The 18425-nt window shown below is 51.5% G+C and overlaps 1 protein-coding gene across 2 annotated transcripts in view; it reads right to left on the bottom strand.

Moving 5' to 3' along the window:
• Positions 1–5820: 5820 nt before the first annotated feature.
• The window catches only part of TRIM62 (tripartite motif containing 62), a 31468-nt gene continuing 18863 nt past the window's right edge, over positions 5821–18425 (bottom strand). For both annotated transcript variants that reach the window (XM_035713799.2, XM_025447196.3), the window contains exons 5-6: positions 17514–17629; positions 5821–8146 (exon numbers count right to left, since the gene is read on the bottom strand). In XM_035713799.2, the coding sequence (XP_035569692.1) occupies positions 7596–8146; positions 17514–17629 (667 nt within the window). In that variant the 3' untranslated portion in view covers positions 5821–7595. The remainder of the gene's footprint in view (positions 8147–17513; positions 17630–18425) is intronic.

Raw genomic sequence — 18425 nt, 5'->3', positions numbered from 1 at the left:
TCAATTTTCTATACTAAACACATTATAAGAAAAAAATTTACTCAAGAAAGCAGCACACTTTAAGAGAGCAAGCATTTGACCAACAATTCCATTTGTAGGAATTTACTTTACAGAACACATAGAAACATGAAGCATGATCATATTTTCGTAAAAGAAAATTCTATTTCTGTTTACGCATAAGCAGAAATGCCTGGGAGGACCTGAACCAAACTGTTAACATCTATTGACTTCTGGGAGCCAGATGAGGAAGCTTCCTGCTTTACAGTCTTACATTTATTTGAATTTTTAAACAATGAACATAAGTTATCTTATAATTATTTAAAAAGGCAAACAATCAAACAACATTCCTAGTCTTTGCTGGCTCTCTCTGGTTCTCCCTCTGTAGAATCTGGCTGAGGGTGATGGAGTGGTCAGCGGGCTCACTCTGGGGGCTGTTTCTATCCGAGCATCTTCAGGGAGGAGCTTTCTCTGATCTGTAAGACTGACCCTCAACTTAGAGCTGGGGTGGCTTCATGATTCCAGCTTTCACACTAGCCAGTTGCAACCAGCAAACATTTCCTGAGGCCCTCTCTGCACCCAGCAGGCAGAACCGGAGAAATGATCCTGCCTCAAGATGCTCGTGGTAGGGGGAGACCCAGAGTACTACAGGGGCCCAGAACATTTTCTGCTGGGTCTGAAAGACTGGGGCAGCCGCATCTTGAGTGAGACATGAAGGATGGACAAACAGGATATCAACAGGAAGAAAAGGGAGGTCAAGGGCATTCTAGGCAGGGGGACAGGTATTACAAAAGCAGAGCTGTTAAGGACCAAAATATGCTTAACACTCCATTTTAAAAAAAGATTTTATTTATTTATTCATGAGAGACACACAGAGAGAGGCAGAGACATAGGCAGAGGGAGAAGCAGGCTCCTCACAGGGAACCCGATGTGGGACCCGATCCCCAGACCTGGGATGACGCCCCGAGCCAAAGGCAGATGCTCAACTGCTGAGCTACCCAGGCGTCCCTTAAAATGCTCCGTTTGGAATCCTAATACTCTGAGTGCTTTCCTTCTACCATTATATACAGCATTTTCCTCCTCTACAGGTAGCCCCTGCAAACGGAAAAGCCATGTTGTGTCACCAGCAGTCTGTGTCAGGGTGTTGGTGACAGGGAATGAGGGCTGAAGGCTGGGCCAGAGTGACAATTGCATTGGCCAGGTACACAGGAGCTACCACCACTTCTAGCTGGATCTGTGCCCACACAATAACATCTGCTCTCGTGCTGCCTGAATAGTCATAAGGAGACCCCTCCCTCTTCCCATCCCCCCTATAAATTATCACCTACCTGCTTGATGTGGTGCCTGAGATCCCACCACTAGTCTCTCTTCCTGGAATGGCTCCTATTAAGAATGTGCACAGGTTGAAAAGGGCACAGCATCTGAGACCGTAAGCCAACCACCCTGAGGAACACAGGAGGGTATGTTTTGATAGAGGAAGGAAAGGGACGGAGGAGGACATTTCAGGAGTGTGACAGAGGAAGAGGGAGGGTGGAGGGGGTGGGCAATGTTGGGTAAACTTCACAAGGCTACCTCTGCCTCTTAGAACCTTAGAACCAGGGGTTGCCCCATTATCCCTCTTGTGGAACCAGTGAGGAATGGACACCCTTAAGGTGGAGATGAAGGAAGCTGTCCAGAGTCACTGGAGGGTCAGGGTTGGAGCCAGGATCCAGTCAGATTTAGCAAGGTTCTCCCAAGTCTTGACCCTCAGTCCCATACCTGTGATGTCCAGCCAGCTCTGCTTTTTCTGGGACCTCCTGAGGTCCTTATCTGCATCTCCCTTCTCCCAGGTGTAAGAGCAGAGCTGCTCATTCCTCATACAAACCAGGACCTCATTCCTGGTTTGTAGATCTTGCAGTTTGGTTAGGGAGGGGCTTCTGCCTGGGGTTTGCTGTAGGCAGAGGAAGCAGGTAGGTCCAATGGCTCAGCCTACAGCAAGTGAGGGGCAAAAGCCTCTTCTCTTGAGAAAAAGATTCCCAAACCTCCAAACCACTGCAGTCCCGGGTCTGACTCTAGTGCTGTGGAATCAGGGGACCCCCTTGGGCCATTTCCCCAATACCCTCACTTACCTGGAACTCCTTATGGCTCAGGCAGCTGCCTAGGTGGCTTTGTCTCTACTGTGGCTGGTGCTGGCTCTGGACTGTATTGCCAGTAAGGCAGGTACCAGGTGTGGACAGGCACCAACTGGCTTTGCCCTGAAGGGGGGACCTTAGGGTCAAAGCTAACCGTCTCTTCTTGGGGAAGAGCATAGAGAAAGGCACTCGGCTCTTGGTATCTGGAGCTTTGGGGGCCCTAGCCACTCCTCTTTTCTTTCTGCTCAGGCTCCAGGTTCCCAAGGGGTGGGAGGAGGCACCAGAATCCACTGGGAGGAGATTAAAAGTTGCATGAAAAGAGCCAATGACTGGGAGGCAGGAGACCTGGGTTGGGCCTGGCTATGGGCCACAGGCTGGTGTCTTCTCATTTGGGTCACAGTGTTCTCTGTAAAATGACATGGTTGTAGTCAGTAGTCTTTCAGCAGTCGTCCTATGATACTGACTGGCATGCTCAGTTGGGCTGTGTCCATCCCAGAGAGGACTTTTCAGCCTTGTGACCCCTTTGTTCTCCCCTCCAGTCTGAGGAGGGCGGCTGCCAACTCTGAAGGTATCCCTACACCCCCACTGACCTTCTTAGACATGGGATCCTTCTTCTCTGGGTGCCTCCCTCCTCAGCCCTGCTCCTTTTCCTTTCCTGGGCAGGGCCCTCTTAGCTGGCCATCCTCCCTCTCCTGTTTACTGACTGGGAACCAGGACACTTGGGTTTGGGTCTTGGCTCTGCCTTGTGCCATATGCCCTTGAGCTAGGAATGAACTGTCTCTGAACCTCAGATCCCTCAGGCCTCACGAGCATTCAGACTTGATCATACCCAGGCCGACAATTTTGGGGAACTCACCAGGACTTGGGCTTCATGGCCCTGGCTCCAGCCTCTTGAAAGGCCACCCTTGCCATGACATCAGAGTAGGAAGCCCCTGGGCCTTTGGTCCAAAGTGTCAATCCTTCCCACACTTCATCTAATTCCTTGGGTGAGTGGGGGGCATTTTGAAATAGTCAGAAATATAATAGAACTATCAATTTTTTTGAAAGAAAATAGAAGACAGTTCTATTCTGTACACAAAGTAAACACACACGTCATTTCATCCAGATAAAAGGAAAAACAAAGGAAAATAAACACATTTCAAAATAAAAGTCTCCCCCAATCTCCAAATTTTTTGGAGACTGTGCCTCCTGACTGCATCTCTCTTTCTTTCTGTCTCTGTTTCTGCTCCCCATCACCCCATCTTCAGGCATGGTTCAGGATTCCCGGAGTGGAATCATGGGTATCCCAAAGTAAGAAGAAATAACCACGCCCTGGTGGGCAATTATGATTCAGCACCTTGGCCAGCACTTACCACTCCCCGAACCCCACTTCTCTTCAAGACCCCTTCATTTAAGCCTGTGACATGGCCCTTTGCAACTGACCTTCTGGTGGAGTGTCTGGGGATGGTGAATAGAGTCAGGACCCAGGCAGGGTGAGAGGAAGCCAGGTGTGAGCAGTCAGCCTCCTGGGACAACCTCCCTGGCTGAGCTCTGTGCTGCTAAGAGACCTTATCTCTGTTGTTTTCTATTCCTGCTGCCACCCCAGAGAGAAACACCCAGAACTAATGTTAGATTCTGAGTAGGACAAACCCTGCATTAGACGTACAAATCCCGGACAATCAGAGCCAGAACCTTGGCAATCCAATTAACTAGAGCCCTACCCCCCTTCCCCAAAAGAGATGGGGACACTAAAGCCCAGGGAGAGAGAGGCACCTGCTTAGGGTCACATTGTACCTTCTTGAGTCTACCCCTGATCCTGAGAGACACATGGGTCTTGGCTCAAAGTTGAGACTTGACTCACAGTTGCACAAATGCACAATAGTGTGGAGCCAGGGTTAAGGTCCCCTTTTGAATCCCAGGGGATCACAGTTCTGGTGTCTGCTGCCTGTCACTGAGGCAGTCCTCAAAGATGAACAGCATTTCCAGGGAGGTCAGGTGAAGAGTTTGGCTTTAGCTTTGGATGGGCCTGGGGCTAATTTCTGGCTCTGCTGAGTACTAGCTGTGGGTCCCCAGGCAGGTGATGTTCTCCATTCACACACAGTGAGAAAACGATAACAACCCGTGGGCTTGTCTTGATGTTAGATAAGTATTAGCATTCTGTCTGCTGACCGCAAACTGGGATCCAGATAAGGATAGTGTCCTATCAGTTCTCTCCTGCTCTGGGTAAGACTTTTGTTGATCCCTCCTTCCTTCCCAAGACTGGGATGCCTTTGGCTCCCCTCTTTGCTTGCCTGTGTTAAATGGGAAACTCCTGGTATCAGCCTAACAAACCCAGATCCTTACATTCAGGAATTTTTTGGACACTTCATACCTTTGGAATTGCCCTGATTTCCCAGAGTCCTGAGTTGGGTGTGCAAATTAGGCCCTTACAGTTACTCCTAGACAGTGGGAAATGGGAAGTGAAGACTGGGATGTGGCTAGCACTTCTTGGACCTCATGCAGAGGCTGAGTAAGGGAAGGGTAGGAGGGACCATGAAGACATGGTCTGTCTTCTCCCCCAGAAGACAGATCCATTGAGCAAAGATGCAGGGTCATGACTGGGGGGCCACAGAGATTTGAGAGCCTCGGGTCGGGTAGAGGGCTTGGGGATACTCTCAAAATCATTTCCCCCCAAACTGGGTGCTCTCCATCAACCAATCAGAGACCTTTCCCTCTGCTCCTGCAAATTCCTCCAATCTTTGTTCATGCCCCTCTTTCTAGAAACTCGAACAATTTAATGACTGTGGTGGCTCCCTCTCTGCTCTCCTTAGCTCCAGGTATAAGTGAAGATCCACCTGAAGCGTCCAATATGGTCTCCCTCATTTGCAGGTAAGGAAACTGAGGAGGGAGGCCTCAGGGTCCAGAAAGAGTCATCCCAGAACTAAGACAAAGCTCAGGTCTCCTGTTCCCCAGATTGCTGCACTGCACAGCTGTGGGGCCCCAGGGCCTTGTCACTTACAGTGTGCACAGCTCATCTGTCCATATTCTTGGCCCTGCCTGACTCCTGGCCAGACTCCTTCCCAGCTAGTCAGAGGTAGGGTGGACCTCCTTCTTTACAGCAGACCTGGGGACATTACTGGCTAACGTAGATACCCTCTGCAAGGCATAAGGAAGAAGATATACTCCTTAGGGTCAGATTTCTTAGGGCACTGAGTCTGGGAGGCAGCTGGAGTGAGAGTAGCTGGAGTAAGCGAGCTCCCTAAATGCATAGCACTTTGCAGCTTACCAATAAATCATGAGATGGGAGTTATTATTCCCATTTTCCATGTGGAAAAACCAAGGCCCAGAGAGGTTAAGCCATTTCTCTAAAGTCATACAGTAATGGAGTCTGGGTTCAAGCCCAGGTTTGTGGAATTCAGGAGACCATGACACTGTCTCATGAGCTCCCCTTTACTCCTAAGGCTACCACTAACCCCTCCTCCAGGCAGACTACCAGTCTTCCCTGACTAGTAAGTTGTGATGTAAGTGCTCGCTTTAGAACCCAGTTCTAATCCAAACTTTGCCACTTTCCAGCATGGGACATGGGACTCTGGGCATGTCACATCTTCTCTCTGAACCTCATTTTCTACCTCTGTAAAATGGGCATAATACTACGTACCCAGTAGGGTTGCTTTGCAGATCAGCCATGTTAATATACGTATCCTGCCTGGGATGGAAGAGGTGGGCCTTTCTCAAAATGAATGGAACTGACCACTGACATTCTGTAACTTTAATTTAATACAAATTCATCATAACTCACAAAATGGGTAACATTTAAAATAAAAATACAGCTGGGGGTGGCCCAGATTCTGGTAGATGAAGGGGCGGGATGAGATTGAGGATTTCTCCTGCCCAAGAAGGATGCTAATGGGCAGTAGTTGTGAGGGGAGCCCCCCAAGTTCACCTAGTCTGGTTCCTTTGGGGTAAGGGTGATCAGGGACCCCACGAGCTTCAGAATCTAGGCTCCAGGACTAGAAAGCAAAGCCGAGGCTTGAGACATTTCAGCCGCTCCTGCAGATCCACCTCTCGGGGCTGTCACCCCTGGGAAAGGACAGAGCCACAGAGCAGGACATCTGGAGGCTCTGCTGCTTCAAAGCCAAGACCCCGAGGTGAACCCCTGTGCACAGGCTTGTTCAGCACTCACTCTAACTTCCTTCTAGGCCCTTTCTATGTGGCTGGGGCTGGAAAGAAGAATAATTTCCCAGATACCCTTACAGCCAAAGTCCTGGGTCATATTTCTTTTTCTCCAACAGTGCCCCTCATCCAGATTTGGATTTGGGAATTAAATTGAGTGGGAGAGATGCCTCAGGACATCCATTTGCTGGCCTGGCCAGAAGTGGAGGGAGCACAGCTCTGCAGTCAGCAGCTTCCTGATGCAGTGGCTTACTGCAGATAGGAGCAGTGTTTCTGACCAGGACAGACATGATGAATCTGGTGACTGGGAGTTATTCCTGGAAATTCAGCAGAGTCTGCTCCTGCAGTCCTTCCAATGATTTTGCAAAGCCATCAGGGATGTGATAATAAATCCTGCCTAATTAAACTAGCTAAAGCAGCTCTTGTTATCTGAAACAGGATCCTAACAGAAACGGATGCCAAGCCTGATGGGAGGTCCCGGCCAACAGCCTGCCCCAGAGCTCCGGTCCTGACTGAAACACCATTCCCTGCAGCCTCTCCGCATCCTAGCCTGGTCACAGAGACCTGCCTGGACCCTTATCCAAGCTTCTGGGGACTTCCGTCACCCAGTGATGCTTTCCTGCAGCTGCCTTTAGGCTACTGGTCTCTGCATTAGCCTCAGGGCGTGCTGTCATCCTGCTTTTAGACCTGCGTGGGCTGGAAGGGGGTGGCACAGTGACTGTAACATGTGGGCTCAGTGACCGGGTGCCTCCCACAGGCCACAGCATTGTCTCTACCTACAGGTCAGTGGGAAAAACAGGAACCATAAAGCTCTTGGTCTGGAGGTAGAAGAGGTGGTTCTCAGACAACCCTAAGACCCGCTACTGCCTGCATCCATCATGGGCTGGGGTCAAGGGTAAAATGGCCCATGGCTTAGTGAGGGGCAAGTCTGAGACCTGGGAGCATGAGAGGGTTCCTGTGTATCTTTCAGGCTGCCAGCTGCTGGCAACTCTGACACATCCTGAGATTAGGGCATGCGGGCAGGAGGGAGACACAGGGAGGTGGTCCCCCTGCCCCTGAGAGGATGGGGTGAGGGCTGGGCGGGGGCTGCCCTGAGGAGAAGCCACATCACATTCTTGGACCAAAGCTGCCTCCCCATCAAGTTCAGAACTACAGGACATCAATGCTGATAGAGTTTAGGAATCATGGAGCACAACGTCCATTTTACAGACAGGGAAATGGAGGCTGAAGGGTAAACAAGCGATCTGAGACCTCGCGGTGGCCACGCTTGACCGGAGTCCAGGCCTCTCGTCCCCTGGGCAGCGCTCTTGCTGGTGGCTGTGGCCCAGGTGGCATCTGGGGGCGCCCTCTGCCGCCCTAGATGCGGACCGTATTGATCCTCAACGGCTGCACGTTCTTGCCGTTAGCGTGGCTCTGCCCGGGGCTGAAGTAGGAGCAGAGCTTGCCCGGAAACTTCTCGCGGAAGGTGTAGAGCCAGGACATGTCGTCAGCGTTGTAGAAGATGAGCAGGCCTTGATCATAGTCCAGGAACACGCCCACCTTGTCGAGCTTGTCGCGGACGTTGAGCCGGGTCCAGGGCTCAGTGCAGGCGCTGTACTGGTTGCCGTCGTGCATGACGATGCAGTAGAAGCCCCGGCTGGGCTGGATCTGGATGCTGCCCTTGCGGCTGGCCGCCTCGTGGGCCAGCCCGATCACCCACTGGGTCTTCTCCGCCACCACCACCTCCCAGTAGTGGACGCCGCTGCTGAAGGCCTCGGAGCCCAGCACTGACACCTCCACGTCAAAGCGCTTCGGCGAGTCCTGCAGCGGCTGTGGATGCAGGTTGCCGTAGGCCACGATGGTGCAGTCGTCGGACAGGATCAGGCGCTGGTGGGCAGTGCCCGGGTCCAGGGTCAGGGCAGCGGGCACTGCAGCGGACGGAGCAGGGAGAGAAGATGAGTGGAGAGAAGGCTGTGGACCTGCTCTGCGGTCCTCCCTGAGGGCCGGGCTCCCCTGGGTCCCTGGGAGGCTGTGTGATGCTGAATGCAAGCCTGCCCTGTCTGGTCCTCAGCTTCCTCCTCTGTAATATGGAAGGGTCATGGCTAAGGTCCTTCCAGATTTAAACCTGGCTGCAGGGACGCCTGGGTGGCTCAGGGGTTGAGCGTCTGCCTTTGGCTCAGGGTGTGATCCCGGAGTCCCAGGATCCAGTCCCACTTCGGGCTCTGCAGGGAGCCTGCTTCTCCCCCTGCCTAGGTCTCTGCCTCTCTCTCTCTGTGTATCTCATGAATAAATAAATAAAATGTTAAAAAAAAAAGGGGGGGGATCTCTGGGTGGCTCAGCGGCAGTTTAGCGCCTGCCTTCGGCCTGGGTCATGATCCTAGAGACCTGGGATCGAGTCCCACATCGGGCTCCCTACATGGAGCCTGCTTCTCCCTCTGCCTGTGTCTCTGCTTCTCTCTCTCTGTCTCTCATGAATAAATAAAATTTTTAAAAGAAAAAAAAAAAACCTGGCTGCTGAGGAGCAGGAGCTGTGACTGCCTTGAGCAAGGAACATAGTGGGCACCCCACAAATTTGTTGAATAAACCATAACGAAATCTAGAATTAGGGGACTTCAAAGCTGGGAGAGCTTAAAGATTATCCAAGGGCTGGTAATCACCCTGGAGTGGGAATGAGGAAATTTATGGGGGTGTGTGTTCTCAATAGGTGGGATCCATGCATCTAAATGCCCTGAATGAAATGACAGGGCAGTCTCATGACACTCTTGCCACCCATAAATTTTCAAATGCTCAACCACTCAAAAATGTTTTCTGTAATGACCTAAAATTACAACTTAACTCCATTTCATGTATAAATAGGATATAATATACTGAATATTTTAGAACACTACTACCATGGAAACAGGGGAGACTGAATTTGTTTTGTTTGGGACTTCACTGAGAATTGTTCACTTTTTGGGAATACATCTCTAAGAAAAATGCCACTGACTCATATAATCTGCTTGTTTCGGACCACACTGGAGGCAGAATGGAGTTTTATCTATGGTGTGAGCACCTGACTACTTCATCATGTTTTCCAACGTGGCTATAGTGAGTACCTATTGACATGTGCAACATTTTATTATAAATCATTTCCTTCTATTTTTCTTTTATACTATCATGGGTGTATGGGTATATACAAGTTCAAGTACACACACACACACACATATGTAAATATATATTATATATTCAAGTATATATAAATATATAATGAAATTGTGAAAAGATTATATTATCCTTGAGACATCACCCATTATTTGTTATGAAATGTAGGTGACAGGTCTGAAAAAGCTGAAAGCCATTGATTCTGAGCCAACTCTTCCACTCAATAGGTGGGGAAAATGAGACCCAGAGAGGAGAGGTGACTAATCTCAGGTCACGCAGAAGCCAATGGCAGAGTGACAGCTAATCAAGGCCATGTGCAATCTGACCCCATCCCTCACCTCCTGCCTCCCCATCACATGATGCTGCCTCATGGCACCCAGCCCCAAAGCCATCACTTGGACTGTTTCTCTACTGACTCCTCTCTGCTTGTTGTAATCACCCTGGCACACAGCTCCACTCCAGGACCCATCCTCTGGGAAGGCTTCTTAGTTGCCCAGCAGGTGTGCTCACTCTTTTTTCCGAAATTCCTTAACTTCGTGTCCCCTCCTGATTATATACAGGTTATAGTCTCCTGTGCCCACAGCTTATGCCCATTTGCACCAGGAGGCCAAGGGCTATGTACCATACAACCAGGTTCTCCTTTCTGTGTCCAGTGCCCAGCACAGAGCCAGGCATGGTAAAGGTTTCCAGAAAGGCTTACCAAATTAAACTTAACCCTGTTTGTGTTGCTCTTGGGCAGGCTGCACAGGCTAGGTCACCCGGCTCTGGGCTGGCCACACTGGCTTAGCAGGTCTGGCTTTCAGAGTCTCTGTTTATTCTCTTTGTGGTAAGGGAGCTGATGCTCAGCCAGAAGATGGAAGGACCTGAAAGTGGCCCTCCTGAGCCTGGATGACCATTTCCAGGCCAGAGCAAGACAGGCAAAGAAGGATGAAGAAATAGAATCCTGCCACCAGTTCCTATAGGAGCAAAAAATATCTTCATGCTGCTCTCTGGTGCTTTCCTCCTCCGGGGGTGCAGAAGCATGCTTACACTGGCTGGAGCATTACCCCCTACTTCTACCACCTCTGTTGGCTGCATGTGTGCCCAGAAATAAAACACCTACATGGTGGCAACTGTCCCCAACAGGGAGCAACAGCCAGGTTCCGAACTATGCTCCCGTTCACACATCCACTAACGATGCTGACCGTTGACTTCTATCAAGCTCCTTCCATGAGCCCTGTTAGGAGTAAATTCAGTTTTGCATTTTACATTCTTCTTTCCTGTTCTTAGAATGCAGAGCGCTGAATGGAAACAATTAGCCCTGTGAATAGAGGGGTCAATGGAAACACAACTCTCTATCCAGGGACAGGGAAGAGGGGGAGCCATGAGCAGGAAGGCATGGGATCAGTGGATGAGTGTTCAACTGTGTTGTCGGCGTGGCGGAACCAGAAGCTCCTGCCACATGGCATGTGGGAATTCCCACATGCCTCCCACGGTGGGGTCGGGAGGTGAGAGGTGGAGGGAGGTGTAGGAAGTGTGTGCGAAGGGGAGGCTGGGGAAGGAAGAAGAATCTAATTAGACACAGATGGGCCACTCCTACTGGCTGTGGAATGTGGGTCACACTCAGGCGGCTCTAGCAAAAGGGGCAGAGCGGGCACAAAGCCAAGGTGTGGGCAGCAGCAGTTCTGAGTGCCACGGGAGCCTGGGGTGCTCAGGGTGATTGAGGAGGTCGGCAACAGGCAGAAACTGCAGCCAGGCCCGAAGGACAGGGGCGTGGAAGGTGGGGACGGGGGGGGGGGGGGGGGGGGGGGGGGGGGTGGGGGGGGGGGGTGGAGGCAGATACCAGCACACAGGCCGGAGGGCTCAGGTCCAGACCCTTGGGCCCAATGTGTGGCCACTTCCAGGCCTACCGATGCGCGGGGAGGCAGCCAAGTGGGCTCTCAGTGGCTCTGAGATTGGGCCCACCGAGCCGAGCCTGCGGTAGAGGAAGTCCGGAGAGCACGGGGAGCCAGCTCCTGGGCGTGGCCCCTCCCTGCTTTGACGCCCAGGGGACTGGGTGAGGGCAGGGTCCACCACTCATTGGGTGGGCTTGGGGGCTGGGTCTGCCGTGCATTGGGCAGTGCTGGCGGTGGAGGCGGGGCGAGGGGGTGGGCCCTGGAACGGGGTGCTGGGCCAGACCGCGGGGGTGCGGGGGACTGGGGTCGGTGTTCTTATGAGGCACAGGGTGTGTCCTGTTTCTTTTGTGCGTGTGTGTGTGTGTGTGTGTGTGTGTCCTGTTTCTTAAGAGGCTTTTACACCTCGAGGGGTGGACCTTGGGGTCCACCTCCAAGGTCTCCCATCTCATCAGAACAGGTTCTGTCTTCCAAAGCCTCCTTTCCACCCTTCCTGAGGCTAGCGCCGGCCAGAGGAACAGCCTTTCAGACCAGAGAGAGACCCAGAAGGGGGCATGGCAACACCTTTTCCCCCCACTGAGATGTCGGCCCTGGCTGGGGAAAGGCGATCTCCACCCATCCTGTATCCTTGGCAGAGATGCCAGGCTCCAGCGAAACAAAGCAGTCCCCCGGGGATCACTGTGTTACAGGTCAGAGCTCTTTCCTAGGTCCTGAAACACTGTTTTATAAAAACAAAAGCAGATATTGGGGCACCTCATCTGGTCTCCAGGTATTTTGTCCGTCCATGTAAGCCTGAGACCCTGAGGTCAGGGGCATGGGGGTGGAGACGTGGAACTGTGGAGGCCCCAGGAAAAGTCTTCTGGCCATCGTCAACCACACACCACATGGCCCAGGCAGCAGAGAAACCCCTAGGCCAGCACCATTGCCGGGCAGCGGGTGGCTGGTACCTCTCTGTTCCCAAGGACAGTGGCTCAGTGGTTGAGCATCTGCCTTTGGCTCAGGGTGTGATCCCAGGGTCTGGAGATCGAGTGCTGCAACCAGCTCCCTGCAAGGAGCCTGCTTCTCCCTCTGCCTATGTCTCTGCCTCTCTCTGTGCGTCTCTCGTGAATTAAAAAAAAAAAAAAAAAGAAAAGAAAAGAAAAGAAAGGAAAAGAAAAGAAAGGAAAATATCCCAAGGACAATGGCTAAACCCTTCAGAAGCCTGATGGGTCAGGAGATACCACCAGCCGTTTCCTCTAGCCAGGCTCTTACAAAATCTGCTGCCTTGGGCTTCCCACCTATTTAGGCCCTCTGTGGCATCGGCATCGTGCTGGCATTTGAGAAACACATTCATATCCACTAGCTCCTGCGGAAACCGCAGCATCCCCAGGAGTGCAGATTACCATATCATTTGTCAGAAGAGGAAACTGAGGCTTCTCAGAGTTAAGTGGCCTACTCGAGCTACCCCTTGGGGTAGAAGTACAGTTGGAATTCGAGCTAAGGTCTTTCCTTCCCCTTTCCTTTATGTGGCCCCAGAAAGCCTGCTCAGCAAGACTGAGGAACCACTGGATGAGTCATGAGCATAATAATAAACAGGTATCATGTACTAAGTTCCAGGATTATTATCACAAATAGATAATTTTATTTCATTCTTATACCTACCCTGGGAGATAAATCACATCTTCCCCATCCCTGTTTTAGAGGAGAAAATTGGCTCAGAGAGGGCAGTGATTTGCCCTGGGCCACATAGCCAGGCAATGAACACACTGGAAGCCAAAATGATTGGGTTCAGGGGAGCAGGAGGAGGAGCGAGCAGCCCAGGGGAGGCAGTGTCTCGTGTCCTCTGAGCAGGAGCCACCTGGTCTAGGTGGGGAGGAAGTTTGTGCTGGGGAGCAGGAACAATCAGGCCAGGCCATTGGAGGAGGGTTTTCAATGTCAGATGAAGGGTGGGACAGAGGGTGGGTGGTGGTGGAGAGTGGAGGTTTCAAAGCAAAGGGGAATGACGAGTGCTAAATGGAGTTCTCAGGTGACCCAATAGGAAGCCTGAGCTGGAAGCTGCACAGCAGGAAACTGCTGGAATTCATGGGCTAGGTCCCTGGGGGCACCTGCCCCTCCCATCTGGACATAAAGGGCCCTGGTGCTGGCAGAGGAACTAGAGTGACTTCACAGGCCCTACAGACAAAGCAAGGGGCCTGGCTAACCAGGTCACTGTTCTCTGAACTCCCCAGGGACCACGGTCCTTGGCAGGATGCTCAGGGCACACACTACTGCTCCCTCAGCCCCTCTTCCACAGAATTTTCTCTGGGCCAGTGGTTCTTAACCGAGGCGATTCGCCTCACAGGGGTCATCAGGGAATATCTGGGAACATTTTTGGTTGTCAAAACTGGGGAGGGGGGCATCTAGTTGGGAATGCTGCTGAACACCCTACCATGCACAGGACAGCCCCCTAAGACAAGGAATTATTCAGCTGCAAAGGTCAATAGTGCTGACAGCGGGAAATCCTGCCCTGAGGCAACCAGCAAGTTCCCATATCCGTGTGCTCATACAGAGGCTCAGAGGAGAAACTGACTTGTTCAAGGATGTGTGGCAAATTCATTAAAAAATATTGGCCGAGTACCTCCTTTTTGGCACTATTCTAGTGGCAGAGCTGAGACTAGGACTTACTCATTTCTTTACTTATCAACAAACATTTACTGTTGGGGCTGCTAAGGGTATACAGTGATGAATTAGACCCAGGCCCGACGTCTTAGAGCTCATGGTCTAGTGAGACACACAGCTACACAGATGTTGACAAAGCAGTGCAACCAGGAAAGCCCAGGACTACGTGAAGAAATCCAGGAAGGCTTCTCAGAGGAGGTGTTTATAAACTAAGATGGGAAGGGAGTAGGAGTTAGTCATCAAAGACTGAAGTTTGTGTAGAGGGTTCTGGGCAAAGGAAGCAGCATGTGTGAAAGTGGAGGAGGGAGAGTACAGCTCATTTAAGGCCTGAAGACGGTTCAGTGTGGCTCAGTATTATGGGGAGACAGGTAGAGAATGAGAGAATGGCAGTGCCCAGGTCTTACAGGGTCTTGCCTGTCAGCCCAAGGTGCCTGGAGTGCCTCTCTGAGCTGTGACAAGGATGCAGCAGGTGGCCGCTGAGACAGAGAAAGCTCCTGAGACCATCTGCCTGAGGGGCTTTCCTGAGTCAGTAGCTAGGGACGTGCTCCTTGCCTCCCTGGGTTATTCTGCTTCACCTACATGTTGCCCTCACCCTGCTGGGTCCCAGGGTGATGGTCCCTCCAAGTCTAGGAGTGCACAGAGGCTAGGAGTACCCCAAGAGGACAGCCCCGAGCCCACCCCCCCCCCGCCCCCGGCAAAATACTGCCCCTCCTGGAAACGAGGACACAGATCCAGATGGAAGAGTAAGAGTAAAAGAAGCAAAAAAAAAAAAAAGAGTAAAAGAAGCTGTCCCTTCACTTCTGGGAAATTGGTAGTGATGTTCAGCGGCCTACGGGGAGCCCCATCTCCATCCAGCATTCACACCCTCAGTGATGTCTTCAGCCCCTCTCCATCCCTGCCTGGGAGGCCCAATCATGACATCCTGGGACCAGTCATGCTCCTGCACTCCGCACTGTCTTTGCCGCTGCAGTTCCCCACGCTAGGGACAGTCTGGAGGCCCCACCAGGCCCCACCCTTCCCCAAGTGGCAAAAGCCTCAGCCTTCAGTGCTTGGTTCAAACATCGGTCCGTTCAGTGCTTCCCCTGGCCACTCCCCTGCCCCATCCAGAGCCTCCTGCTTCCCCCTCGGGGCTTCCACAGCACTGTGGAAGTCCCTCGTCATAGCTTGTCCCGCTGGGCTCTCAGGATCTGTTTGTGCATCTGTTTCTCCTGACCCCTGAAAATCCCCTGAGGGACTTTCAATGTCTATAGATGGAAAGAAGGAATGCAGACATGGGGACAGAGCTCTGGCTGCTGTGTGACTATGGGAAATCAGTGAGTCTTTCTGAGCCTCAGTCTCCCATGCAGCTTTCCTGGGTTGATATGAGGCCAGAGAATGCCTGGTTGGCTTAGTAGGTACGGGCACAGGCTCTGGGGTCTGATAGGTCCGAGTGTAAATCCTGGCTGTACCACTGATAGGCTGTGATCAGGAACAGGACAAGTTCCTAACAGTTCTGTGCCTGTTTCCTCAACCGAAAAAATGAGGATAATAAGAGTGCCTACTTCTTAGGGAGACATCACCTTTATGTCCTTGTCTCACCTTAAAGGACATGGTGCCTTTGTAGGTTGTATGATTTCAGGTCCCAAGATCTACTCATGCCACTAGAAACCTGATTAGACCTTCTCTCTCTCTGCAAACCTCCTCTTGCCCATCCTCCTCTCAGCTGACGACCCTGCTTCCTATCTCACTGGGAAAGGGGAGGCCATCAGAAGAGAATTCTCAAGCTCCCACCCCTGCCCGTTTCTTCTCCCTCCTCTGGGTTCCCAGCAGAGGCAGCTGCAGACGCCACTGCTGGCTGTCCCCCAGCAGAGGCAGCTGCAGACGCCACTGCTGGCTGTCCCCCCACCCTCACCCCCGGCAACTCTCTCTGCCTTTCACCCTCAGTTTTGCCCTCCTTCCACTGGGCCTTTCCCATCACCTGCAGATAGGCTGTTACTTCTTCTACCTTTAATAGCCTCTGCCACATTCTCTTTCCCTCCCTTAAATAAAACACCTGTCTTAGAAATAGAAAGCACTGTCTCCACTCACTGTCTCCCATTCGTTCTTGGATGGCCCCCTCTCTGGCTTATACCCCTGTGACTTGGCCAAAGCTCCTGTCATCAAAGACCTCCATGGTGCTGGAGAACAGTCAGTTCTGGGCCCTTCCACCTGGCTCAGTGGCCATTGCTGCCATCAGCCACTCTCCCTACTTGGTTTCCAGGCCATACCGGGTTTCCCTCCCACTTCTCTAGCTGCTCCTTCCCAGTCCCCTTGGCTGGGTCTCCCTCCTGTCTCTACCTTCTGGGAGTGCCCCAGGGCTCTAAAGTTTAGAGTAGCCCTGTCTTTCTTCTCTTGCTTCCTAGGTGATCTAATCCTGACTCATTAAATACTATCCACGTGCTGACTCTGCCAGCCCTGACCCTTGTCCTGTATGGCACTTGTCATTCTGCCTGCCTTCTCGGCACCAGCACTTAGACATCTCATCGGTATTGCAGACCTCATGTGCTTACAGCTCTGTCCTTCTAGGCACCTCGGCTCAAATCATTGTAGCTTCCTTGTCTTCTTTCTCTCACACCTGAGATCCAATTCATTAGCAAATCCTGTTGGCTCTCCCTTCAAAGTTTACCCTAAATCTGATAACTTCTCTCTACCTCCACAGCCAGCACCCTGCTCTAAGCCACCATCGCTCACCTGGAGTATTGTGGTAACCTCCTAACCAGTGTCCCAGTCTCCACCTTTCATCCCCTTCAGTCTGTCCTTAACCCCGCAGCGAGAACGAGCCTTGAGGAACTTAAGTTTATGGCACTGCATGTCCCCCCAGACCATCCTATGGCTCCCATCTCACTCGGCATGAAATCCTAAAGTTCTCACACTGGTCTGTAGGCCCTCAGGGTCTGGTCACTGCTACCTCCCTAACCTCACCTTCACTCTCTTCCACTCTAGCCACACTGGCTTCCTCACCAATCCTTGAACATGCCAGGCTTTCTCCTGCCTCAGGGCCTTTACACTTGCTATCTCCACTGCCAGGAACACTCAGAAATCTGTATGGATCGCTCTCCTTCTTCCTCCAGGCATTTACTTCTATGCTTCCTTCTCAGTGAGGTCTTCTTATTGGGCCCTTTACCTGAAATCTCTATCCTACCTCAACATCCCCTAGCTCCCTTCCTCCTCTTTTATCCTTATCTAATGAACTATGAATTTTACTTATTTACTTTCATTTTTTCTCTCCCTATGATGTAAGATCATGAGGACAGGAATTTTGGCCTATTTTGCTCACTGCTATGTCTCTAATATCCAGAATAGTGTGTGGTGTGATATGTGTCGTATGTATAGGATGGATGAGTGAAGTGTCCAAAGTTTCAGTCTCTTCATCTGGAGAATGGATATCCTAATGGGACCTACCTTATGGCTGTGTGAGGATTCACTGAGTTGAGTGATTGTGTGGCTCCCCAACACAAGGCCTGGAACACAGGAGCTACTAAGCAAGAAACTCATCTCATCTCTCTACCCTGCCCCATGCTGGGTTTAGAGAAGGCAGCTGGGCTGCGATGGACCCTTCTAGCTCCTGCCCATGATAATGCTTGCCTCTTCCTGGGGTGCTCTCAGTGACTGGCTGGAAGGGCCTTACCTGGGTGGATGTCCTGGAACAGGGACTTCCAGATGGTGTACTGCAGGGGGCCTGTGTACTTGGAGGTCGGGAAGTCTTCATAAGTCAAATTGGTCTCATGGATTTTCCCTTTAAGTCTGGAAAGAAAGGAGAGCAGGCTGCATTGGGGGCTAGATTTTGTTCCCAGCACTGGGGGCCTTATAGCCATGTTCAGGGCAGCTGACAAACGGCAAGATCGTGTACGTAAAGCCTGACAGCCCCAGATTCAAGTGCCTACTTGTGTCACTTGCTACCTCTCTATAGCCTCAGTTTCTTCACCTTTAAAATGGATACTATGGGGCAGCCCCAGCGGTTCGGCAGTTTAGCGCCACCTTCAGCCCAGGGTGTGATCCTGGAGACCCAGGATTGAGTCCCACGTCAGGCTTGCTGCATGGAGCCTGCTTCTCCCTCTGCCTATGTCTCTGCCTCTCTCTCTCTCTCTCTCTCTGTGCCTCTCATGAATAAATAAATAAAATCTTTTTTTAAAAAAATGGGTACTATGATAGCACCTGCTTTCTTGCCTTGTAAGGACTACATGGAGTAATGGACATAAAGTGCTCACCACAGTGCTGGGCTCATGGTCAACACCAAATACCTGATGTTAGCTATCAGCACTGATCATCAACAGACCAATAATAAGGGACACCTGGGTGGCTCAGCAGTTGAGCATCTGCCTTTGACTCAGAGCATGATCCTGGGTCGGCATCGAGTCCCACATCAAGCTCCCTGCATGGAACCTGCTTCTCCCTCTGTGTCTTTGCCTCTCTCTCTGTGTCTACCATGAATAAATAAATAGTCTTTTAAAAAAATAAACTTGTAAAAAAAAAGAAAGACCAATAATGGGTATTTTTATTAAAGGTGGTTATGGGACCAGAGAGACCTGCAGTTGAATCC

This window comes from Canis lupus, chromosome 2 (assembly GCF_003254725.2).
Source record: "Canis lupus dingo isolate Sandy chromosome 2, ASM325472v2, whole genome shotgun sequence".
NCBI lineage: Eukaryota > Metazoa > Chordata > Mammalia > Carnivora > Canidae > Canis > Canis lupus.
Note: the sequence above shows the minus strand (reverse complement) of the source record. Positions and strands in the feature narration are given on the sequence as shown.